This window comes from Pteropus medius, unplaced genomic scaffold, assembly GCF_902729225.1.
Source record: "Pteropus medius unplaced genomic scaffold, Ma_sr-lr_union100, whole genome shotgun sequence".
NCBI classification, from domain to species: Eukaryota; Metazoa; Chordata; class Mammalia; order Chiroptera; family Pteropodidae; genus Pteropus; species Pteropus medius.
This window is the reverse complement of record NW_024349225.1, coordinates 1456905-1483057: the sequence shown is the minus strand read 5'-3', so window position 1 is coordinate 1483057 and position 26153 is coordinate 1456905. Positions and strand designations below refer to the sequence as shown.

At 34.3% G+C, this 26153-nt stretch overlaps 2 protein-coding genes, 1 non-coding gene and 1 pseudogene across 6 annotated transcripts in view; 2 read left to right on the top strand and 2 right to left on the bottom strand.

Moving 5' to 3' along the window:
- Positions 1–370: 370 nt before the first annotated feature.
- Positions 371–18045, bottom strand: TATDN3 (TatD DNase domain containing 3). Of its 4 annotated transcripts, none has more exons than XM_039881194.1 (10): positions 17923–18045; positions 15996–16030; positions 15010–15083; positions 14729–14813; positions 10572–10634; positions 9605–9714; positions 9382–9437; positions 8146–8258; positions 5256–5354; positions 371–3106 (listed from the first exon to the last, which is right to left on the bottom strand). In XM_039881194.1, the coding sequence occupies exons 3-10, from the start codon at positions 15072–15074 to the stop codon at positions 2963–2965; spliced, it is 735 nt and encodes a 244-aa protein (XP_039737128.1). In that variant the 5' UTR covers positions 15075–15083; positions 15996–16030; positions 17923–18045; the 3' UTR covers positions 371–2962. The 4 variants fall into 4 exon arrangements, with proteins under 4 accessions (XP_039737128.1, XP_039737125.1, XP_039737126.1 ...); XM_039881191.1 differs by lacking the exon at positions 17923–18045 and adding an exon at positions 17769–17916 and having other exon boundaries at positions 15996–16028; XM_039881192.1 differs by lacking the exon at positions 17923–18045 and adding an exon at positions 17769–17916 and having other exon boundaries at positions 5256–5336; positions 15996–16028.
- Positions 13975–14093, bottom strand: LOC120617774 (uncharacterized; annotated as a pseudogene).
- Positions 17950–26153, top strand: part of NSL1 (NSL1 component of MIS12 kinetochore complex) — a 25085-nt gene continuing 16881 nt past the window's right edge. Inside the window, exons 1-3 of the mRNA XM_039881189.1 lie at positions 17950–18215; positions 20797–20872; positions 25247–25377. Coding sequence (XP_039737123.1) covers positions 17982–18215; positions 20797–20872; positions 25247–25377 — 441 coding nt within the window. The 5' untranslated portion in view covers positions 17950–17981. The remainder of the gene's footprint in view (positions 18216–20796; positions 20873–25246; positions 25378–26153) is intronic.
- Positions 21819–21937, top strand: LOC120617777 (5S ribosomal RNA). The gene has a single exon (XR_005657040.1). It is a non-coding gene; the product is annotated as a 5S ribosomal RNA (ribosomal RNA).

The window sequence follows — 26153 nt, the reverse complement described above, 5'->3', positions numbered from 1 at the left end:
GTCCATCCATATGAATCTTAAGACCCCTTCTCTCTCCTACTGCTTCCCTCTGTTACTGCCTACCCACGCAAATTCAGAGTTCTTGATTTGTTAATACCCTAGAAAAGGGTTCTGAAGGATGTTACTTAAGATAATGTAGAGATCAGATTGGGAGACACTGTGACATTTGGGAAAGAATGCTGAATGGAAGTCAGGGATTATAATTCTGAATGTATCACATATTAGGTGTGAGAATTTGCATAATTCATTCAAATTATTTGGGCCTCATAAGTAATTCATAGAAAAATCCCATACAGAAGACATGAGACTTCTTATACTTTCTGTTCTTACATGTTATGCATGGTTCTCTATATTATATTAAACAAATAAATTAGGAAATGAGAATTTATTTGTACCATTTTTAACATCCAAAGTTTAAATACCACTCAGACTGTTCATGAATTACAGGGATGGTCACCAAAGGAATCACCTTTTTTAGAGATGTGCTTGTTTTGGAAATTAGCCAAAGATAAGAGAAGTGAGGAGGGCCTACTAGGATGTTTTTGTTCACTCATGTTTAAATTTGCAACACTGATAATCCCTGAAATATTTAATCTCTTTCCATTCTAATTTTTTTATTGACTTTGCAATCATTAGCACAGACTTGCTCAATTTGAAAAGGAGAGTGAGATTTGCCTACACTTGAAAAGCTAAGCTCTAACAAGCATTGAGCAGTCCCTGGAAACTTTCTAACTTACTCAGATCCTGTAAATGAAATGTTAGTTCATGTGCTGCTTTGAACTATTCAATCAAAAAGATGAAAAGGGCGAGAAAGGGAAAATCAAGAAATTAAACTCCGAAGTCTGAGTATAGACAAGTAGTGAGCAAGAGCAAACAAAGAGCAAAGTGCTAAAATGAACTCTTGGTTGCATAGAAAATGAAAGAAAAGAGCTAGTATTTTTCTTTTCTTTTTAAAAGAATGATATAATTTCATTTAATTCTTACTAAAATAAAAAAGATAAGAGCCAGAATAAGTAATATTTCCTTTAGTAAGGAAGAACACCATATGCTTGGTGGGGGAAAAAACTTTTTGCCATTCAGCTGGGGGAGGGCCTTCCTATAGGATGCAAAAAGATTTGTTTTTCCAGACCAAGAGAGTTTATTTCCATTTTTCAGAATGTTTAACATTAGGATATCTTTGAATTGTTTTAATACATTTATAGGCTAGAGGAGAAAAATATGCCTCTCAAAAAAAAAAAAAAGTAAAAAGGTACATATATCCAATATCCATTTCAAAGAGATTGAAAAATTAGATATCTGATTTCTCAACTGCAATCAGTTGAATTTAGTCACCACTGACTTCATGCAAAGACAAAAAAAAATTTGTTCTCAAAGATTTGTAATCTCTAAAGGTGAAAAACATACACAAGGTAAACCTAGTAAAAAGGAATACATGTTAAGTGTCATCAGACACTTTATTCTTTTATAGCACTTAATTCTTTATTATACTATTACTTACATTGCTTTGAAATTATTTGTCCACTTGTCTATCTCTTTTATCCAACTGTGATATCTTATTCCTTTCTAGACTAGTGGTTAACCTACAGAAGGGGCTCAATAACTGTTTATGTAATAAATGAGACATAGAAATTAATGAATAAATGAAGAAAATGGTTACGATTTAGGAACAAGAATCATGTCTGGCAAGGTAAAGTCATTTAAGTTGGATCTTAAAGGATTTAAAGTTGGGAGTTTGACAAAATGAATGTGGGCAGAAAGAGGTAGGAAATAGGCAGAAGAAATATAGAGCTGAAAAACAGCTTAGAAGCCTAATTTTAATATAACTTCCCATCAAATGTAGGAATTTCATCGATTATGATGCTGATAGGTAGATAAGTACCACATAAAGCTCACAGGCCTGCTTCTTAGCTAATCTAGTTTGGTTTGAAAACTAGAACTAGTTTTGATTCCGCTATAAATTTCAAAATATTGATTATACAAAATCACTTCGTTTTATAGGAAGTTAATCTTTTTCTGTGACGGGTACTTTTTCTAGTATTGCTGCTTATAAATTTAACAAAATTAAATACTCAGCTTTTGGATCACAGTACCTGATAAACACTTTAGAGTTTTTTAAAAATTGTGGTAAAATGCACATAACATAAACCTCACCATCCTAATGGTTTTTAAGTGTATAGTTCAGTGGCATTAAACACATTGACACTGCTGTGCCACCATGACCATCCTCCATCCACGGAACTCTTTTTATACCTAAGATTTTTGAAACTTAAAAATATAAAATTTTACTGCATGCAAAAAAACTCAGGTACATTTTTAATAAAGCTATTTACGTTTTAAACATGTGACAAAATTCAGACTAGAACTTAAAATCAGTTAACCAAACTTCTGGGCTTGGCATGTAATGGTGATTGTATAAAGCACTGGCCTCATAAGTAAATATCTAAGATTAATCTAAAAATCTTGTACATTTTTCTCTTAAAATAACATAATTCAAAGTACTAAAAGTTCAATTTCACAAATCCAGAAAAGAGATTTCTGATAGTCTATGAAACTAGATGCTCTTCTTTCAATGAATAAATCCTATGGGACATAAGACAGGTAGTGAAGGATCGAACTTTAGCTTATTCCATGCCATCACAGTGGCGGTTATTTCTTACCTGTGGGAGCCACCCATGCCAGAAGAAATGGTTTCAGTTCGTGTGGTGATTCCATTTAACGGGGCAATGTAAGAAGCAGCGGTGTTTCCCAATTACCTGCTAGGACTCCGTTAACTGAAGAGCAGAGCAGGTAGAATTACAGACCAGGGTTTCAGGATCCAAGCCCAGTTTTATTTCTATGAGAACTATTTCTCTAAAATTACAACCTTCTATATCTCTTTATAATGGTTTCTTCAGTTCAGACTCTTAATCAGAACATTTCTTTTTCTCAAATGCTACCCCCAGCAGTTGATTTGATTTTAAAGCTATTTCTGGAGCAGGTGCCGAAGCTTGGGAAACAGTTTCAATGCATTCTGTGTTGTCACTTCTATAACTTCTTCCACTGAGATCCCTTTCACTTGGGCAATATATTCTGCTGAAATGGAAACGTTTTTCGGCTCATTCCGCACCTGAAACAGAACAAAGCAGACACCAAATCAAACATGACTATAAGAGAAGCAATCCTTGGAGACTGTAGATAAAACAGAAGAAAACGAGTTGGTAACAACAACTGATAAGCTCTTTTTATTTCTTATGGAGGGAGGGGGTAGGCGAGGCTAGGGAGAAGGTCCTGAACTTCAACTTAAAATGTATAGCTACGACACTGATTGTAAGTCTATGTTGCTCTTGTAAAGGGCTCTGGGGTATTAACAGTTGAGATATCAGCACCGAGCTTATAAAACAATCTGCAAATAGTTGACACATGGTGACCTGGATGACTGATGGATCAACTATCCCTTGGTTTGTTGCTTAACCAAGTGCTTGTAAAGGTCACTGCTCTGCTGTTTGGCCTCTTCAACTCACTACATTTGATTGGCCTCTTCAACTCACTAGTTTGATTCAAGAAATGCCATCGTGTATCTGGAAGACTAAATAGATTATGTACTGATTCTAAGATGCAATTCCCTCCTATTTTCACATTTCTGAAATTGATACATATTCTACTTACATTCAACGGCGTATCATAGTATAATTGGTATGTTTTTTTCAATGGACACAAAACAGTGGTATATTTACAATCATTTAGAGTGTGCATTTAGATTTGGTGAAATATACTATTATTCTTATCATTAAGTTATCTACTCAGGATGATAATGTTCGGAGGAATAAGATAACTATTAAGGTTAAGAAAAATAACCTTGGCAATGTAGCCTAAGGAAACAATAAAAAATTTCCACCAAGATTTATGTTCAAGGATGTTTATCATATTATTTATAATACTGTGCTGAAAACGACCTAAATCTCGATATCAAGTTAAATATATTACGGTACACTCACACACTGGAATATTATGCAGTTATTAAACAACATGAGGAAAAGTATATTTACTGACACATTCATATCCACATGAAAGCAAGTTATGAAATGATGTGTTCAGGCTAATCCTATTTTTATGAAAAATATATATGTGTACATATATAGATATAAAAAAGTCTGAAAGGACATAAATACTTGTGTTTATTTAGTGTTTACTGTAGCTGAGGTTTTGTTCTAAGCTTTTTGTGAAATTTCTCATTTCATCCTCAAAAAAACTCTATGAGATAGATACTATTATTATTAGCATCCCTTTTTAATAGGTAAGAAGGGATCCTAAATACCTAGTAAGAAGCTGGGTGGGGTTTAAACCTGTGTAGTCTGACATCAGAGTTTATGCTCTTAACCCATTACACTACAGTAGTTTTAGTGGTAAAGAGTTCCATTTTCTTGTTTATGATTTTCTGTGTTTTCTAATTTTCTAAAATAAACATTTTACTTAACAAAAAGCATAATCAGCTAAAAATTCATTTATTCAATATTTTTGAGTACCTACTATGTACAAAGCACTATGCCACTCACAATTTTTATCAAATCAACTAAATACAAACATAAAACTGAGTTACAATAGCACTTGAAATCCATTTCTGTTTAGGAAGAAAAATGCTAGATCCTTTTCCTTCTATTTTACATCAGGAAGGCAATTCTCTACCATTCTGTCCTACACCCAAACAAAAAAAATAACCGGAGTTGTGATGCCTATAATAACAGGATTTATAGCAAAAATCACAAATAAATCTGTGACTATATCAGTACTTGTACTGAAAGAAATATAGCCTCGTCATGCAAATTAAAAGAAAAATATTCATTGTGTATCTACTGTACACTAGATACTGCTAAGCACTTTCATATATATTATTTCATTTAATTCTCACTATAATACTTAAAGTATTTTATTATTATTTTGCCCACATTTTGTAATGAAGAAATAGTTTCAGAGAGATCAACAACTTGCCCAAAGTTACACAGTTAATGGGCAGCAGATTTGAATTCAGGTTTTTATGACTCTAGACACTGAGCTGTTTGCTATACGGGTCTGGCTCTCATTATTACATAAATTAGGACATAGCTCATATCAAATAATATTCTCTGGGCCACAAGAATTATATTTAGAAAAGACCTTTCAACCTAGCATTAAAATAGGATTTCATTGTATTAACACTGTAATAAAAAACACAGCTAAATTGAGAATAGCTCAAATGAAAGATATAATCTAAATATTGTAGAAATCAGAAAATCATTTACCTGTTTTTCTGGTCCTAGTACAGGTGAATCTGTTTCTAAGCAAATTGAAGTTAAAGGCAACTGTTTCACAAGTTTCTGCTTCTTAAAGATAAGAGAAAGCTAGTAAGTTTAAAACATACGAAATAAAGATTTAAAGAAAGGAGCATAAACCTATATGTCAATGCATTGTACTCTGTGAGAACTTAAAATTCATGCTTCAGTATTCAATTAATAAACATTCACTATGTTCTCTTCATTCCATTACCAACAGATTTAAACAAAAACATTCATTACCCAAAATTATCCAAAGACTCCAGGGACCCAAGGAGTAGTTACCAATAACACAAAGTGGGGTGCACCCAGCAGGAAAGCCAAACATCTGAAGGCCAGACAGCCCACTGAAAGGTCTAAGGAAGAGACATCTGTTGCTCCTCTGCCATCATCACACTCTTTCGCCATTCACTTTCAAGTCACTTGAGGCTTTCTGTTTATAAATCCGAAGTTCATATGCACATTTTAAATTTTAGAGTGGGTGGTAGGTGGTTTTATTTTTTTATTTATAATTTTCTGTCTGGATTATAAGGATTGCAATGAACTCAATGAGTTTTATACCAGGAACATAACTCTTTTGCTACCACTGCACTTTTAAAGCGAAAAATAGGAAGGAAACATGATGCAAAGTAGAATATTGTTATGATAAATTATTTTAAGATTAAAATTTCAAACGTAGAGAAATAGGTATACTCATGCATAAAAAGTTAAATTATGTATAAACTTCTTAGAAGGAAATGTGACAATTCAAACAAAAATTTTAAAATGTACACCAATTTTCTCAGTGATTCCATTTATAGGGAGTAATAGCATGAGTGTGCATATATATTTGTGGATGTACAAAAGTATTCACCTAAGCACTGTTTATAATACTGAAAAATTAGAAACAACCTAACATTTCCTTAAGTTAATGCTTAAATAAATTATGGTACATCCAGTACCTTTTTCCTGATAAGGAGAAAAACATTGATTCTTTTAACATTAAGTATGATAATGAAATATTATGCAATCATTTTAAAGATGAGGTAGGTCTATATTTATTGACACAGATACATCCATGAAGCTGATTCAAAACAAAAAGCATAAGAGTATCTTCTTATTTTATCTGAATCAATGTTAACAATGATTTTCTCTGGGTGGTAAGATCTGGGTTGACTTGAAATTTGTTCTTTTCTGAAATGTTTTACTTTCTATAATGTACAAATATTATGTTTAAAATTAGAAAAAAAATAGTTTTTAGTTTTGAAAAACAAATATACCAAAACCAAAGATTACTACTAAATAATAAATTTCTTCACAAGCGATGAAAGTAGGAAAAATAAAAATAATCTTGGACTATCAATTGACATTTCCAGAACACTCCACCCAATAATAGGAGAATACACTTTCTTTTTAAGTGTATATGTTCTCTTCACCAAGACAAACCATATTCTGGGCCATCAAACAAACCTCAGCCAATTTAAAAGAATGAAAATCATACAACGTATGTTTCCTGAATACAACAGAACTAAAATAGAAATCAATAATGGAAAGATATCAGGAAAATTTCTAAGTATTTGGAAATTAAACAAAACACTTTTAAATAATTGCTATGGTCAACGGATGTCACAAGGTAAATTAGAAAATGTTTTGAGCTGAAAGTGAAAATAGAGCATATATCAGAATTTGTGGTTAATGCTAATACGACTATAACATTAAATGTTTATGTTAGAAAACAAGAAAGGTTTCAAATAAATTATCTAATGTTCAACCCTTAAGAAATTACAAAAAGAAAAAAAATTACAAAAAGAAACTATGAAAAGGATAATATATCATAATCAAGTAGAATATATCCTAGGAGTGCAAGGTTGGTTCAACATTAGAAAATCAACCAATATAATTACATGCCATGAAAAGAAAAACTACATGGTCATCTCGGTAGATGCAGAAAAGCATTTGACAAAATCCAAAATCTATTTTTGATAAAAACTCAGCAGACTAGAAAAAGAACTGCCTTAACCAGAAAAAAAGGCATTTATGAAAAATCTGCAGCTAATATCATACTTAATGTTAAAAGAATCAATGTTTTTCTCCTTATCAGGAAAAAGGGAAGGGTGTCTGCTTTCATTACTTCTATTAGATACTCTACTGGTAGTTGTATACAGTGAAATAAGGCAGAAAAAAAATTAATAATAAATAAAGGGCACAAATATTAGAAAGGAAAAAGTAAATCTATCTTCATTAAAAAATGACATGATTGTCTACATAAAAAATCATGAAAATTTTATAAAACTCTCCTGGCTCTAATGAATAATTCAGCAACGTCACTTGATAAAAGTTTAATATATAAAAATCAATTGTATTTCTAGATACTAGCAATGAATAACTAAAATTTTAAAACCAGTACCATTTAAAATAGAAATATGAAATAATTAGGGATAAATCTAAATATGTGCAGGATTTGTATGTTGAAAATTATAAAACATTGATGAACGAAATCAAAGATCTAAATAACAGCTATACTGTGTTCACATCAATTATCTCCAAATAGATCTATAGATTCAAAGTAATCCCGATAAAAATCCTGGCCAGATTTTTTTATAGAAATCATGTAGCTTATTCTAACACAAATAGAAAGGCAAAAGACTTAGAATAGCCAAAATGACTTTGAAAATAAAGAGGTAACTGGAATTTTCATACTATGTGATTTTAAAACTTACTGTAAATCTAATGCAATCATGACAGCATGATATTGGCATAAGGAAGTAGGGACCTAAGATGAATTTTTGTAAAGTAACTAGAATAGTTTCACATGTATGTAATAAAAGCTCATATTTTAAAGTATATTTCACAAAGTATAAGATGAGGTAAAAGAATTTACCTGTCCACTTCTTATGATAGAAGGAGGAATTGAGAAGAAGTATCCAGCTTTCACTCCTTCCATGGCTACGGATGGCCGGCCGTCAAACGCATGTAGCAGCACTTTGTCAGCACCTCTCAAAAATAAAAGATAAATCAGAGTACCATTTTATCTCCTTAGAGGTTTTTCCATTAATTAATCAAATTGAACAACAAAGATCAGAAATTTTAAGTAAATGTTGGTCACTATGATATAAAGATAAGGTTCTATGACTTCTAAAGGGTGGATAAATGTAGTGTTCAAACAGTAGAATAAAAATAAATTCTAAATCTTCAGAATTAAAATATTAAAATTGAAGTGCAAATTTTTAAACATTTAGTCTTCTATACCATCAAACATTTTCCAGAACTTTGTGAACTGTCAAATTATTATTCTTTTCAGAACTTTATGACCTGCCAAATTATTGTTCCTAATAGGAGGTTTTTAAGCAGCCAAATAGTCCTTAGCAAGAGTGCTAGTGGAAGAAAGGGGGAGCTAACCGACTCACAAGTGAATAGTTAGCTTCATGAAATCACCTCCACTTCTTAAAGGGTGGCTGCTTAGCCTGCTTAAAAATCATGGTCTCTGGGATTCCAAAAGGGTTCAGTACTCATCACTGAGAAATGCAATGCTTTCTAGTTGTAGGCAATTTACTTCACTATTTGACACTGTTTTTTCAAATGGCAGGTTTGACCATTACTGGGTTACAATCACCAGTGAGTTATGAAATCAATTTAGTGGGTCACAACTGACCAGTGTATACACGCGCGCGCACACACACACACACACACACACACACACAGAGATGTACTGCTTCTTAAACTTTTTTGGTTTTCTGTATGTGTATAGACGGAGTCTCAAAATAAAGTCTTAATATCAAAAACAGTATACATGTGTATATACTGAGTCTCAAAGTATATTTCTTACTATGGCCAGCACTTTACAAAATTTGAAAAATAATGCTATAAGATATATTTTTACTTTAGGAATATAAATTATTTGATCCAATTTTTCATTTGCTTTATCCTGGCCTGATAAATGCCACAATGACACTGAAAACCCTGTAAACATTTGTAAAATCATCCTAGTTGATTTCCACTCCACTCTTGCCCTATTTCCTTCCATTTAAGAAATCAAAATATGGCATGTTCTATAAGAATATGGACTGGAACTGCAAAACTTAAACATTAGGCACATTTGTCTCAAGAGCTTAAATACCTTGCTCATTTAAGAGGTTGATGGTGGGTCTTCCAGCTGAGCGTGAGTGGACATTTCTGTTTAACAACAACCAAAAATTCCATTTAGGTACTTAATCTGGTAATATTATCTTTGTTCTATTAAAGTAATTCAGTGAAAAAGAAATTTAGAGCTCAATTTCGAAGGAGTCATTACTTAATTTGCTCTATAGCTATTAATATATAAAGATGATTAATTAACCTACAAAGGCAAATTTAGTCTTTTGGCTAATTGGACCTGTCTGATTAGAACTTGTCTTTGCTCTTCCTTCTGTTCATCAGTGCCCGCAAATCTGGGGGAGAAATCTAGTCCCACCTATAAGAGTAAAAAACCAAAATTACATTTTTATATATTAATGAACCCCAAAAGACATACTATGGATCAGTACTGCCCAAGAGAGATATAATGGGAGCCACACATGCAAGCTACATGTCACTTTACAGTTTCTAGTAGCCACATTAAAAACATTAATACTTTATTTAATCCAATATATCTAAAACATTATCATTATTATTATATAGGAATATTATTTTAACATAATCAATGTAAAAATTATTGAATTATTTTACATTGTTTCTTTGGGGTACTATACTTATAGCACATCTCAATTTGGACCAGTCACATTTCAAGTGCTCAGCAGCTACATGTGATCATCACCTTGGACAGAAAAGATTATAAATGACTGCTTCCCTTGCATACTATTTTGGCATGCGTTGTTATAATCTATATTCTGAGTTTAAGTGTTATTCTTATCTTTGTCTTTATCTTTAAGTAGAAGTGGAATTTATTACCAAGTGATAAAAATGTTTCACAACAGTAAATAATAAAAAATGTTCTTTAATTATAAACTCTAGCCTATGTAAAGTATGTTTGTATATACTATTTTAACTAACTAGAGAGATGACCCATATTTAAGCAAAAGAAAAAAAGAGAGCAAAGTATATGGAAATGCTAATAAAATATTAACATAAATCTTTGGTGAGGCTTTCTACTGTTTCATCCCCAAGCTCTTTTGCTTATTGTCAAAGTTTCTATAAATCATTATTCAGCTGAACAGGGTGAACATAATTATTTAAGTCAGTTATAATAACCAATACTGAATTAAGTATTATTTTCATATATCATATGAAAGTCTGGATTAGAAGTTATTTGATCAGCTAATGGGTGTTTACCTCTCCAATTGCCAACAATCGATCTTTATAATTCTCAATAATGGGCAAAGCTTTATCCAAATCCTGAGAGAAAAAAATATATTTGTTAAAATAGAAGGAGAAGGAAACTAATATCTTATAAACACCTGTTATATGCCAGGCACCATGCTGTACTGGGTCCTTTACATATATTCAATTCCTTTAACCAGCTGAGGAATTAGGAATAGAAATCCTATAATGGTGAGTACTTCTATCTGGAAATTTGAGTAGTAATATCCCACACCCATTCAGGTTATAAGAATATAACTTTATGAAGATTCCCACTTAAATACTTCTTTCTGTTTAGGAGGCATTTCTTGGCATTTGGGAGGACTGATTTGGGTTTCCTGGAATAGATGAGCAAGAGAGAAGAAAGCCACCAGGGAGGTACCTTTGCAAGTGAGTTTTTGGGAGTGCCTTATGATATGTCCTTCTTTTAGGGTACTAATGGTTTGTGAGTTTATAATAGCAATAATCCCATACATCCTTTGCACTATTTTCACTGATTTCTTTGTCTTTATAATCCTGCTTGGCCTAGTTTTGTCCTAAAAATTAACAATATAAACGCTAAATATCACATATATGCTTGTTTGACAACTATTGAAGTAACTGTGTACCATTAGTTTCTATGATATTTCCACTTAGAGAATTTGCCCTGTGAGAGTTAGTTCCCTTGTAAGGCAAAGGAAAGAAAAATATGGAAAATTTGCTTCTAGGTATCTTTTAAAAAATTATTTTGAGGATTTTAGTCTCAGAAGTACCTGATTATCCTCAGGTATTTCGACTGAGAATAATCAGAACAAGGGAGAATTAAGAAAAGAAAGCTAATACAAATGGCAGAGAAACAGGAGATTTTACAATTATGCCTCGAGAGAGAAAAGAAGATGCGGGAGAGTAAATCAAGGCTTTAGAATAGATTCTACTAAATCAACGAAGAAGAATTAACATTGTCATGAGGAGCTAAGCGTATTTAACCCCAGATATCAGAAAAGATGTCTGACAACAGCTGAGTAGGTTAAACAGTGTCAGGCAAAACTTTTTCCATATCGAACATCCAAACTGCTGTCTCTGAAAAAACTGGAAAGATTACCTAGGAAATGTCTGACACTTAGAAAGTCTTAGTCAGAAGTTGCATTTGGATGAAGACCAGATACAGGAAAAAACATGCTTCTTGGAATATTATTATTTATGAAAAAAGCAAAACTATTACACTGATACTGTTCCAACTTCTCATGAAATAATTTGTAAGTTTCTGGCAAGTCAAGGATAGTAAATAGAAACAAATATAAATCATATTACTAATTTAATCTGTGTAAATATATTTGTGTGTATAGTCTTGATCATTTTAATAGATATAAGAATATTTATAAGGACATTCACAGGCCTATTTGTGACTTCAGTTCTATTCCTACTTCTCAAGTTCCTTAACAGCTAATGTTTCTATTACGGGGGAGTTTTAAAGATCCTAAATCTCTATCCCCTAAGATTGGGTATATGACTACTATATAATTATTCATGATTTACAAATGAGGAAATTGAGACTTGGCAAAGTTAAGTGAAGTGCCACAGATCGCAGAAGCCATAGGCCCGGTCTCTCCCATGCTGCTGAAAAAAAGAGAGCATAGGGAAAGAAGGGAAGAGGGAAGGCAGGCAAAAGGCAAAAGGGAAGGAAGAAAGAAAATTTATTCTGCATGATTTTAACTAATTACGATGGATTTTTTATTTAAAAAAATGTTTAGTCTTCAGAACCTTTAGAATAGGGGCAGGTGCATGACAGGAATGAGTGAAGTGCGCAAAGTAGGGATAGGAGCCAACTGGAGGGTACATGATTGTGGTCAGTGAACTATGATGCTCCAAAGTATTCCCAGGACCTAAACTCTGCCTGGTAATAATATTTACTGAAAGAATTAACTCAGGAATGTGTTAAAAGATCTGTATGATAAGCAATTTTCATTTCAAAAACCAAGTTAGTTTAACGACTGCTAATTATATACCTAGCTTTGCACCACATTAGGAGCTGATGATCTAATCAATATAGGAAAATTAAACTATGGTACGGCCAATAAGCACACTAGGAATAAAATGAAAATAACTGCTTATCTGGTCTTTTCCAGATGACTATTTGAGATTTGATGAGCTCTTATCTGCTTTAAGAATCTAGAATTATATTGTTGGTATTTTAATTACTTCTGTAACTTAAACAATCCTATGAGTTCTACATTCATGTTGAAAATATGCCAGATCCACCCACTTCTCTTCATTTCCTCTGCTGCCGCTGGTCCAATCCACTACTGTTTCTCACATGGGCAATTGCAATAGCCTCCTAGCTATTCTTCTTCTTCCTTTTTTTTTTCCTCTTCAAAATTCATCCTTCACACCATAGCCAAAAGGTTTTCTTCAAAACATAAATCATATAAATCACATCTTGTCACTCCTCACTTTAAATCCCCCATTGATGTAAGCGAACATCCAGCAAGGCCTGTATGAAGCTGTCCCTGCTCAATCCCTCTGACCTCATCATTCATTACTTCTCCCTCTCTCTAGTCATATGTGCTCTTTCTTTTTCTTGACCACATCAGATTTGTTCCCACCTTAGGACCTTTGTGCTTGGCTGTTTCCTTTGCCTACAACACTCTGACCCTTCTCTTTGCTTGACCAATTCCTTTGTAGCATGCAGGCTGCAGTTCAAATGTCACCACCTCAGAGAGGTCTTCTTTACACAATCTAATAGCCAGCATCCACAATCCCGATCATATAATCTTGTTTTATTGTCTTTAACACATTTAGAGCTACCTAAAGTTTTCCTGTTTGTGTATCTAATTGTTGATTGCCTGACTGCTCTCATCTAGAATCTAGCTTCCATGAGTGAGATTTTACTCTACAGTGCCTGGAATGTAGTAGGTGCTCAGCAAACATTTGATTGATTAACTACATCAATGCCTTTTAATATAAATCTCGACATAAATAAAACCAATGCTGTCCCACTATGATCTCCAACATTTTGGGAATTGTAACTCTGGTGATTTAGCTAACTATCATATCAACAACTCAGGAGAGCTACAGCATATTTATTTTTATCTGAAGTGAATTAAAAGTAATTTTGTCTCAAAATAAGTAGAGCTATCTGGAGTATCTTAATGTAAAAATACAAACTCATTATTACAAAAAAGGATAGCTCTCATGTCTTAATTTATTCATAGGTAACAAAAAGTCTTTATTTCTTCAAAATGGGGCTCTTGAGCCCATTATGTAATAAAGCACTCAAAAAATTGCATCTCCCTGATGCTGAGTCAGGAGATAAGCCTTAAATGTAAGAAATACTGACTATTGTGAGTATGTGAGATCTTGTGGGTAGAATCTTTTTTATGCTTTTTTTTATTTTTCACGCCTATAGCACCTGGTCTTCCTAGGTGGTCTCCCATCCAAGTACTAACCAGGCCCGACTCTGCTTAGCTTCCGAGATCAGACGGGATCAGGCTTGTGCAGGGTGGCATGGCCAGGATCTTTTTTAAAGAGGCAATAAAAGTAATGCAGTTTAATAGATCACGAATGCTCCTAGAGGAATGGTTTAATGTTCAAAGAGAATGTCGTGTACTTGAACTCATCTGTTCCCTTATAGTAATGCATCTGTGAATTTGTATCTTTCTTTTCAGGATATTTTATTATTTTTTTTTGCCAAAGCAATATAACATGATAAAAAAATTATAAAAACAAGTCACTATAATTCTACCAGATCATCACAGCTACTATCATTTCTGTGTTTTTCTCTAGTCCTTTCGGTATAGAATATATTTTTATGTGATATAACTCATACTGAATAAACCATCTGGTATCCAGCTCTTCTTCCTATACTATACTGTAAACATTTCCCATGTTGCTAAACCATAAACCATATAACCCTCATTTTTTATAAATACATTATATTTAACACTCTACAAGGTAACTAATTATTCCTTTATTTCTGAATCTCTAGGCTGCTTCCCCTTTTTCTCTATTATATAATGGTGTAATGAACATCTTTGGGGAAGAAGGTAGTATTTTCTTATTTTGGATTATTGCCTTAGACTATAAATCAGAGAAAGGAGGATTACTGAGTCAAAGGTATTATCCTTTTTCATAGTTCTTGTGTTATCTGTTACCTTTAATGTGACACTTCTTTGGTCTTCTGGTGAAAGTCCTTGAATTGGATGAACACCCAAGCATGGCAGAACAAATCCATTATACCTAAAAATGTATAAAAAATTAAGAAAGCAGGAATATTAGACTAGTAGACAATGTTACTAAAGAACAAGTAGGAAAGAATATTTTTAGGGCTATATTATTCTTCTCATTCTCTTTAAAAATGATCATTGATATTATAAATATGACATCATAACTGCATCCATACTAGTAACTCTGAGATCTTAATGAGAAGTAGCACCTTTCTGAGAGCTGTATAATCTTTTCAAATTCTCCTGAATGTTCAGCAACCACCACAAGAGCCATAACATTGGCCTGAAACAAAAAATAATAGTCAGAGTCACAAACAATATATATCCAATATAATTAAATAAAAGTGTAATGTTTTCTGTGTTTTTAGTTATTTTTCCTCATTCATACTCCATCAATATAATCATAATGGCTATCGCCGAGCACTTGCTATGTTTCAGAAACTATGTTCAGTGAACACAAATATTATCTCATTTAATCTACACAACCCTATGAGGTAGGCATTGCTGTAATCCATTGTATAGATCAGGACAGAATTTTGGATGGAGTCAACTTGCCCAAGATCATTAGGCATATGTAACTCCAAAGCCCACGCTCTTAATTAATCTGTCATAGTGAAAGATGGCTGTATATAAAAATGTACTGGCAATCACTTCTCGCTAACACTTTTGGGGAAGCCCATGAAATGCTAGTTATAATGAATTTCATAAACACTTATAAAAATTAATATTTTTTCCAAACAAATCAAAATGTTTCAGAAAACTTTTACAATTTCTCCAAGATTTCCAGAATAATGTTAATTTTAAAATTGATAGATGCACTAATCCATATTGCTAATCAGCATGGTGGCTGAGAAACATGTTTTGGATTCAGACTATCTTGTCTGATCTCTTTATGAGCAGTGTGTCTATTGGACAAGTTACTCTCTAGTCCTTAGTCTCCTCATCTATAAAATGGGCAATGGTTAGCTATAAAATAGTAGCTTTCTCAGAAGGTTGTTATGAAACACGAAATGAGATAATGTACAGAAAGGGCTTAGCTCAGTACTCACACAGTAAACACTTAATAAATGCAACTTATTATTGACTTATTATTACTGAAGCATCAGCATAGCATATCTAAATTTCGAGCTGTTCTAGCTTGAAATTAGTAGGAAAGAGAAAACAAAAGAACAGGGAATTATAAATGCTGACTTACTTTCTTGGCTTTCTCCAAGACATCATCCAGATCCTAAAATAAATAATCACAATTATTTTAGATGAATATGTAACTGCTCCTTGGCTGCGTATTATCAATGTGGTTGAGGCACCACAAAGAATGACAAAGAGGCAAGAAACAGCATGGTGGAATGTGAAGAGCCTACACCCACCCACCTTCTGTTTACTCTTTTTCAGTAAAATCTAAGTTTTGTTACACTGCACTAAAACGGAAATTTATTGTCCAATGTAAAGAACACTTCTCTGTTCTTCTCTTACTCTACCTCTCACCAGCATTAGAAACTCCTTACTCGTTCACTCCTTTCCTGAAATATTTTCCACTCTTGGCTTCTGCAATACCACTCTCCTGCAAACACCACTCTCTTACTGGCTACTTCACTGGCTCTCTCTCTTCTGATTACAGGACCTTATGCTCCTCTCTCTGTACTCACCTTAAATGATCATATCCACAGGTTTAAATATCATTATTACACTAGCGAGTCCCCAATTTTTATCTCCAGCCTATTTTTCTCTCCAAACCCCAAGATTCACATTTAAAAATGATTACATGAATGTGCCAAATTCAACCCATTTACTTTCCATTTGGATGGATATTAGGCCTTAATGTGTGCCAAACATAACTTTTTATTTTCTCCCCAACAAACCTACTCCTTCTGCCTGCCCTGCCCAACCTATCTTCCCTCATCTCAGTAAAGGGCACCACCGTCCTCCCTACAGCTTCAAGTCCTCTCTTTCTCTCCCTCTCTACATCCAATTCCTCACTCAGAACGTACTACAGATCCTATCTCTAAAATATACCTTGAGTCCATCTAATTCTCTCAAATTACCCAAGCAACCACCATCGCCTCTTGTCTACATACTGCAAAACCCTCCAAACTAGCCTTCTATCTTCCACTCTTGCTCTCCTCTATCCGTTTAATCACATCAGCAAAATGGTTTTAAATGGACATCAGATCTTGTCGCTCTCAAAAGAAAAAAAAAAATAAAGAAAAAATAAAGAAAAGAAAAAAAAAGAAAAAGAAAAAAACCTTTACTAGATCTGCATTGTTCTCCTAATGCAATCCAAACTCCTTACTGACCTACCTCACCTGTCTCCTGCAAACCTCTCCAGTCTTGTTTCATGCCTCTTTCTAGCTCATCAGGCTCCATCCAGCATTTTGGTAGCATGAACGTGCCAAACTCAACCTGCTTGCTTTCCTCACCACCGTACACCCATCTCCTTGTTTGGCTGGCTCTCTGTCTTTCCAGGCCCAACGTAAGTGTCACTTCTTGAGAGGTTTCCTCCCTAAAACAGACTCCGTTCTTCTTTCTCTATTAAGAGCCTCTAGTTCCCAATGTAGCGGGCAAAACACTTTGTAACTCTGATCTTTGTGTTTGCTTCTCTCTTCCATTACAAGTGGAGCACGCAGTGAGTGGTAGCGAGCCCGTGTTTTGGAGAACCTGTCCTGGGGAAAGTGGATTCTCAGCCAGGAGCTGAGAGGCGGGTGGGATAAATAGCCAGGCCAAACGGAGGTAGGGGGAAGAACTCGTAATAGCGAATAAAAGTAGAGATAGACTTCTCGCTATTGAGAATCAGAAAAAACAAATCAGTATGACTGAGGTTAAATAGGAAGTCAGGAGCAAGTCACACGGGCCATGGACAGGGGCCTGGGAGGAGCTGGGGCTTCGTGCTAAGGGAAAAGAGCAAAGGTGACCTGAAGAGAAAGGACGGGGGTCGCCCCGCTCCCACAGGCCGGGTCTCGCCGTTACATACGCGGTCAAAGTCTGAGTCGGCGAGGTGGCAGTGACAGTCCACCAACCCTAAGCCCACCGCGCCCATCGTCGCCGCCGCTGTGGCACTCTACACTCTCGCAGAGCCTCAGCCGGAACGCTGCTGCGGCGCTGGGCTGAGTTTCCGGGCGCACGCTTTCTCCTGTGGCACTCGCTTCCGCTTCCAGAGTTCCCGCCCACATTTCAAACTGGAAAAATGGCGGGGGCTCCTGACTCGGTGGGCCTTTCGCCTCCGCGGGACGCAGAGAGAGGTGTCGGGACAGAGGACCGCACCTCGGCCTCCGCCACTTCCCGTGAGGACTTCCGGGTGCGCTGCACCTCGAAGCGGGCCGTCACGGAAATGCTGGAACTGTGCGGCAGCTTCGTGCAACAGCTCGGGGACGCACTGCCAGAGGAGATTCGGGAGCTTGCGCTGCGGGATGCGCAGTGGGTATGGGTCCAGTAGCCATCTCTTGTCTTATCACCCCCTTACTCCAGGTCTCAGGGCTCAGGAATCCACGCCAGGCTTCCACAAAGTTAACGGTGCCCCATGCTTCGGTAGAAGCAGCCTGAGAAACCTGAGGGAATGAAACAGGTCTAGTGTCAGCTAGGTATTATTAGTTGCTTAGACCAGTGCTGTCCAATAGAAAAATACAAGGCGAGCTAGGTATGTAACTTAAAAGTAAGAAAAAAATAGGTGAAATTAATTTTAATAATATATTTTATTTAACCCATTATATCCAATATATAGTTTTAATTTGTACCAATAAAAAATGGAAGAGGTATTTTACATTCTTTTGTTCGTACTAATCTTTTCACATCTGGTGTCTGAAACTTACAGCTATCTTCTTCAGGACTAACCACATTTTAAGGCTCAGTCGTCCCAGTGGCTAGTGGCTCTCCTATTAGACAGTGCAGACTTATACTCTACGAGGAATTCCCCAGGAACGAGAATCCTGGAAGTCTGTACCAGGCTAGCTTTTGGCCTTACTTTTGCCTGTTTTGGTACATGTTGTGAAGAGATTGAAGACATTTTCCATAGAAGTCTAAGAAAGCTGTCTTGTTAGAAACTTCTCTAAGATCATACGCAGGTCTTTATAACACATCTCCCCTTCCTTTCTCCAATATTTTGCAAAGCCTTGAAGAAGATAGTATTTGGGGGGAAAATACAACAAATTGAAGGATTGATGCCTGTCATATGCAAGCACACAATCTATATGTAGAAAAAAAGTTTAAAATCTTATAATTCAGCATTCCTGTGGTGCGAATGACCACAATGCAAACAATAAAAGTAAAGATTAAGAATAAGAATGAAGAAGCACTCCCTGAGTTGTGATTCTGTATTCCAGTTTTGTACACAGTGGCTCTTGTGTACAGAGGGAATCTCCTTGTAAGCCAAAGAAGAATAGAGACATACCTCAAGACATAATTTTTTGGGAAAAGACTGCTTCATTGTGTAAGGATCTTAGAGTTTGCTCCTTTCTAGGAAGTGCTAAGATTCTTAGAATATTTAATTATCTGGCAGAAAAAGAGGAACTCAGCTTAACCTAGTATACCTTAATGGGCAACAAAGTGAATTAGAGATAAAGGTTTGAAAACTTAAAACTACCAAGGGAATTCGCTTGTCCTTTAAATAAGAGAACAAAAGGCAGAGGCTTTAACTATGTTGATGTATATCTACCTAAAGCCACATAATATGATAACATTATTTTAAAAATGGTATTGATACAACTGTACCAATGAATACTACAAAGACAATTTGTATTCTCAGGTAATCCTTGAAAGTCTATCTATAAAGTCTATTTATTAAAATTTTAAAGTGTAAAATATGTACTTTAATTCATAATTATCATGCATTATTTGATTTATGCTTATTTTTAATTATACAAAATGTGCAAAAATACATCCTCATTGTAAAAAGTAGCACAAAACAAAGTGTTTGAATTTCCCTCCCTTGTCCCTCTCCCTTCCTGGAAATAACTTACTATTTTGGAGGGCCCTTGGAGGGTGCATTCCTTCTATACCCTTTTTTATGGTTTGACATTTCTCTAATTTTTTCTTTTGTTTTTTTACATTAAAAAACAAGTATCATGTCTATGTATTATTAGCAACCTGCCCACCTCCCCCTCCTTTTTTTTTTTTTACCAAATATGTCTGACTATTATTTGTTAGTGTTATGTAGAGATATACTTCATTCTTTTTAAGTATCGTGTGGTGTGGATATATTGAATATTTAACCATTCTCTTAATTTTGAATTTAGATTTTATTTTCTCAGTATTTCATAATTTCAAGCAGTGTGAAATAAACATTCCTAGTACATCCTCTTTATGTTTTTATGAGAATAGTTCTTTAGGGTACATTGTTAAGAGTGAATTGTTAGATAATAGGGAATGTGCATTTAAAATTTTGGTGGTGCTACCAAATTCTTTTTGTCCTTTATTTTTTAATGTATTATGAACATTTTAACCCGACAGAAAATAGACTAGTACAGTGAACACCCATATATTCATCACCAAATTTAAGTTGTCAGAATTTTCTACACTTCCTTTTTTAAAGCAAATCCCAGATCTTATGTCATTTCATCCCTAAATACTTCACTATACATCTCTAAAAATATACAGTCCTTTATCAAGTAGACATTAATTTCACTTTCTTTTAAGCATGTATATTTTTCCTTTTAACACTGACATTCCACAGCATATGTTATACTTATATCGTTGAGATTCAACTGAGCCCAAATTTGTTAGCTTTTGTTTTTTTCTTTCATATAAGAAGTACATGTTTTGTTTTCAAGAATATTCTAAAATTTTGCATCAAATATTCTTATAGATAGCATAACGGCTATCAGAACTAAAATGTAGGTAGATTCAATAATTGAAATGGAATCTTCATTGAAAATATACTAATAGGCTAGTCTGCCACTTTTCTTTATATTCTCTATCACAAATCTGAAATTGTTATTTTGCCAAAATATTTGAATTCAGTATTTAAAATTATTTTTAGTGACTTGACTATTGTGAATTTATTGCAGACTTTTGAATCAGCTGTGCAAGAGAATGTCAGCATTAATGGGCAAGCATGGCAAGAAGCGTCAGATAATTTTATGGGTATGTGATTTAACTTTTCCTTCTGTCATTAATTTCTGACTTATTTTTGTAGCTAATTTTATTTTGAATGCTAATTTATAATCACCATTTTCAGTGTTACTTCTCTTCCAAATTTTTTTTTACTGTGGGAGAAAAAAGAGAAAACTAATCTTGAGAATTATTGAAGTTGTAATCTGAGGCAAACAACACAGTAGGTATCTTGATCCTTTGTATATTCTATCTGGCATTCTCAGCAAGACTTTCATCTGATTAATCTTTGAAAGTACCCTTGTCAGTAGTTTATTGCAAAATACTGTAGAACTATCCCCAGATGAAGAAACAGGCCCAGAGAATTCCTATGATTAATACCTTACAAATCCAGTTGTATTTTTACAAGTGATCCTGAGGTAGTGAAGTATCCTTTTAGAAGTGTGAAGTTAAAGTATGAGAGTACCATGTAAAGTCTGAGGTCACCATTTGGAGAAATCTTAAAAAAGACAACATTTTCCTGGTCCAATGCAGACTTGTTTGAACTCTAGCTAATGGTGTTGACTTATCTAAAGAACTCAAAGTTTCAGTAGAAAGAAAATATTCAGTGTAGGAAGGAAAAAATTCAGTAGAAAAATAATAATCAGTGTGGGAAGAGAGGCCATATTTTCCAGTAATGTCCAAGAGAAGGTCCACCCTGACGAAAGAGCCAGAGAGTTTTGTCTGGTGATATTCCAGACATCTGACCAGCATACGTTGAATACCACCGGTAACTGTTCTGATTATTTGCTTATACCCTCAAGCTGATTCCAAGCCCATCAAGCAACCCCTTGTGATTAAAATTTTTCTTCTCAACATTAAGATAATACTTTACCCAGAAGACGTCACTGTCTAATACTTAGGGTCTTTATAGTAGTTATTTCTTTAAATTCACCCAAATTCACTTTCTGGTTTACATTTTAAAACATTACAGATAATAGTCTACAGCCATGCCACCCTGAACAAGCCCGATTCCATCTGATCTCGGAAGCTAAGCAGAGTCGGGCCTGGTTAGTACTTGGATGGGAGACCACCTAGGAAGACCAGGTGCTGTAGGCATAAAAAATAAAAAATAAGGGATTGTAAACTGACAAGGTCCTTGCAATCTGTGAGGTCAAGGGTTGCCTCGCCTAAAAAATCAATAAATCAATAAAAAATAAAACATTACAAATAATAACACTGGATTTCTCAAATATTATCAGAGTGATTGCCAGTAAGTAGGGAAAAGGGAGTATATCAGAATCACCTAGGGGTATTTTCAAACTATGCAGCCTTTCTTGTGTCTTTATCTGACTCTCATTCTGTGAAGTCACTTTGGAATTGCTTTATTGTTTGGTCCAGACTGCCTTTAGCAACACGGTTCATCAATTTATAGATTAATAAATGTATTTTCTGACAGGTTGGCAGCCTGGGTCGAGTGTTTATATTCTTTGTCCTTTTTTTCCCCTTATTCCTATGAGTGGAAATAGTTGAAAATACACTTTTACCTTTTTTCATGGGCACTTGATAAATGCCAGTCACTATGCCAAATGCTAGGAAGTAGATGAAAAGACATGGTTGTTACCATTTAGGAACTCATCGTTAATGGAAGGAAATGGACAAGGAGTCTCTATACTCTTTGGGAAGTGGGAGTAGACATACAGAATAGATCGTTGTTAAATTAAATGCATTTAATAAATGAGAATGTGCTAGACAGAAAGGAGGAAGGAAGAATATTTAAAGCAAATAAAACAGCCTGTGCAGAGACACAAAGAAGTGATATGTTTGGAAAATGTCAGAAGTGAGTTGGGAAAACTAATGGCCAATATGGCCAGAAAGATTAGTTGGGGCCAGATCACAGAGAGCCCTGTAGGATATGCTAAGGAATTTGCACTTTATCTTATAATGGGTAACCAGTGAAGGTTTTTGAAGTAGAACTAACATCAAAAGGTTTGTGTTTGAGAAAGCTAACTGCTGGCTGTGTGGAGGATGAATTGGAGAAGGGAAAAATTCAAGGCAGACAGACCTTAGGGAGGTTATTGCAATAGTACAGCAAGATGGTTAAAGACTTGCCCTAAGACAGTGGGAAAGGAGAGAAAGAAAAACGTTCAAGAGCTGTTCAGGAGATGGAATTAGTATTTGATCTAATATATAGAAGCAGTAAGTAAAAAAAAAGCATCAAAAAGGCAGAGGTTTTTGTTTATTTTGTTCACTGAGATCATTGTATAAATGAATGAAGTAATGAAGGAATATACAAATATACGTACAAGTAAAAACAACTCAGGGTAGTTAAGAGAGGCCCCTTATCTACCCTGAGCGGACTTGAATTCAGGAGGCTTGACCAGGCACATTTAAGAATTAAAATGTAAGTTCCTTTAGAGCAGGGACTATATTTGTTTTTTTCATTACTATGTTTTCAACACTTACCTTTACACATAGTAGGCACCCACTAGATATTTGTTAAATTAATGACTAATCTTCCCTGCTCAAATTGTTTATACATTTCAATCTTATAGGTTTATCATTAGGTGGCGCTAAGAAACCATTGTCCTTTCTACACAGAAGATTTAGCTGAGAGACTTGATTTTTTTTTTTTTTGTTTTAACTGATTGTGAAGTAGTTCATTATTCTTGTCAGGTTAGTTCTTGACTTTTTAAATGGGTAAATTAAAATTTCGGGAGGTCTAACTGAAGTGTCCTATGATAGATGATTGGATAAAGAAGATGTGGCACATTTATAAAATGGAATATTATTCAGCCATAAGAAAAGATGAAATACTGCCATTTGCGACAACATGGATGGATCTTGAGATAAACATGTTAAGCGAAATAAGTCAGACAGAAAAATTGAAAACCATATGATTTCACTCATGTGGGATATAAAACTGAAAGCAACAAACAGACTTATGAACATGGACAGTGGGTTAGTGGCTACTAGAGAAACGGGGTGGGGGAAGAGATAGATAGCGGTAAAAGGGGTCAAATATTTGTTGACAGAAGGAAATCTAACATTGGATGGTGAACACACATACTATTGAATTGTACACTTGAAACTTATTTGATTTTATTAATGTCACCCTAATAATTTTTAGTAAAAAATTAGGGAGGGCTGCTTATTTACATGACTGTTCAAAATAAGAAACAACAATGTCTCTCATACGACTCTCAAAAGAAGTAATTTAGTTGGACTTCTTACATGAACGAAAGGCCATACCCAATGTTCCTCAATTATCTTTACCCAATAAGTATATGCTAATATATGTCAGCAATGTCTCAAAATATTTCGTTTCCAAAAATATTGTACTTCTCCCTAATGAAGCTTCTACTCAGTAAAGTAAATAGATTCGTTTCTAGCATAGACTTTGACACAGCAGAATACATGATGTAAGACCGATTAAGCTGAGGACCTAGCTCTTTAGTCTTTTTAACGACTTAATATCTGTTACTCTTTGAAATGATTTTCAAAGTGAGGCTGATGTATCACCTGCATTCATTTCGTCTAGGGTGCTTAATGTGTGGGCCCCATTCCAGAGATACTACTGAATCAAAATTTCTGCTCTTTTGACAAGTTCCCCAGGTGATTATTCATTCTGATAAAGTTTGAAAATCACTATTTAAAAACAAAAGAAATCAACTGATAAATGGTTTTAGCTAAATTAGTCACTATATCTTTTACTTTTTTCTGACATTTATCCAGTTGAGCCTATTTCAGATATAGCTACTCCATTTACTACTATCACAGCTTTGGTTCAGCACATAAAAAAATTCAAAACTTGTTAGCATCCCTGACATTAAATGCCCTTTACAGTCTAGTTCCTTTATCATCCTTTCCCTATACTTTATCCTGCAGCCATTTAGAACTTTTTCCCAAAAGCTATATGATCTTGCGAATACTGTTTCCTCTGCCTAAAATGCTTCCCCCTATTTTTTTTTCTTACCTATTTTTATCTGTTGGATTTATACTTATATTTCAAGGCCCAGTTCAAATGTTACTTTCTCTTTAAAGTCTTAAATTCCACAGGCAGAGTTAGCGTTCCATTGTTCTGTGTCCCGGTAGCATTTTGTTCTTATCTTTATTGAATTTATCAAGTTGCTTTGCAATTACTTGTCTTTTTCTTCTAGTGAACTGTGAGCTCTTAGAGAGTAGGGATCGTGATATGTTCATCTTTGTATTTCTCTGATTTTAGACTGGCTTCCCATTAAGAGCTTATTAATTGATTGTTCAATGCGTAAATGAATTCGTCACCAAAGTGGGGGCATCATTAACTTGCCATTTTGTTTACTTTAATTATTGCATTTTCTAAATTTAGTTTATTTATATTACATTTCCATATAGAATATAAACAATGTGTTATAAGGAATTTTTAAATTTTTTTTCCCCATGAAATAGATTCTGATATCAAAGTACTCGAAGATCAGTTTGATGAAATCATAGTAGATATAGCTACAAAACGTAAGCAGTATCCCAGAAAGATCCTCGAATGTGTCATCAAAACCATTAAAGCAAAACAAGAGATTCTGGTAAGACAGTTTACCTTTAAAGCAGTAAATTTTATGTTTTATCTGTTTTATTACACTAAAATTAAAGTATAAGATCCATGTGGAGATAAATGGTATTTTGTTTCCTTTGTCTTTCCTGCCTTAATTACTACTGTTTGTCTTTTCCTATTTTAAGTCACTAGGTTTTGAACACAACTGATACTAAAATAGAATTTAAAGATGGAAGATTGACAATGACTTTCTAAATCCGAGACCAGCAAGAAAAAAGAAATTTATCTTCTAAGGCTTTTCTTTCTATTTGTCATTTGTGTTTGGCATTTATTTGTATATGATTATATATTTTGGAAGGTACTTTAGTAAAATTGATGATGAAGATTGAGTACCTATTCATAGTACTGAAATTTGCTCTATGAATTGTTTGTAATTAATTTTTTTCCAAAGGTCATGATGGGGCTGAAGTAGGTCTGCTGGAAATGGCTTTGCCTCTGCAGTAAGAAATGTATGTTGCTTTAGATTGTGCTATGCTATTTGTCCTTAGTTTTTGAAATTAATATACTTAATATATAAATCTTCTAGTTGCTTCCCTTTCAGGAATTGTTTTAGACAGTAAAGGCAAGTACTTTGTCTAAAATATTTTTGTCATTCTATAAGAAAAAATATTTATAAGTAGAGTTTTTCATTTTTTTCTTCTGTAGCAGTTCTCAAAGAACTATCCACTTCATCTCCCTATCCCCTTTTTAAAGTTTCTTTAGGAAAAACATTTAAAATGTGTTTATTTTCCAGTATGTCCCTCCCTG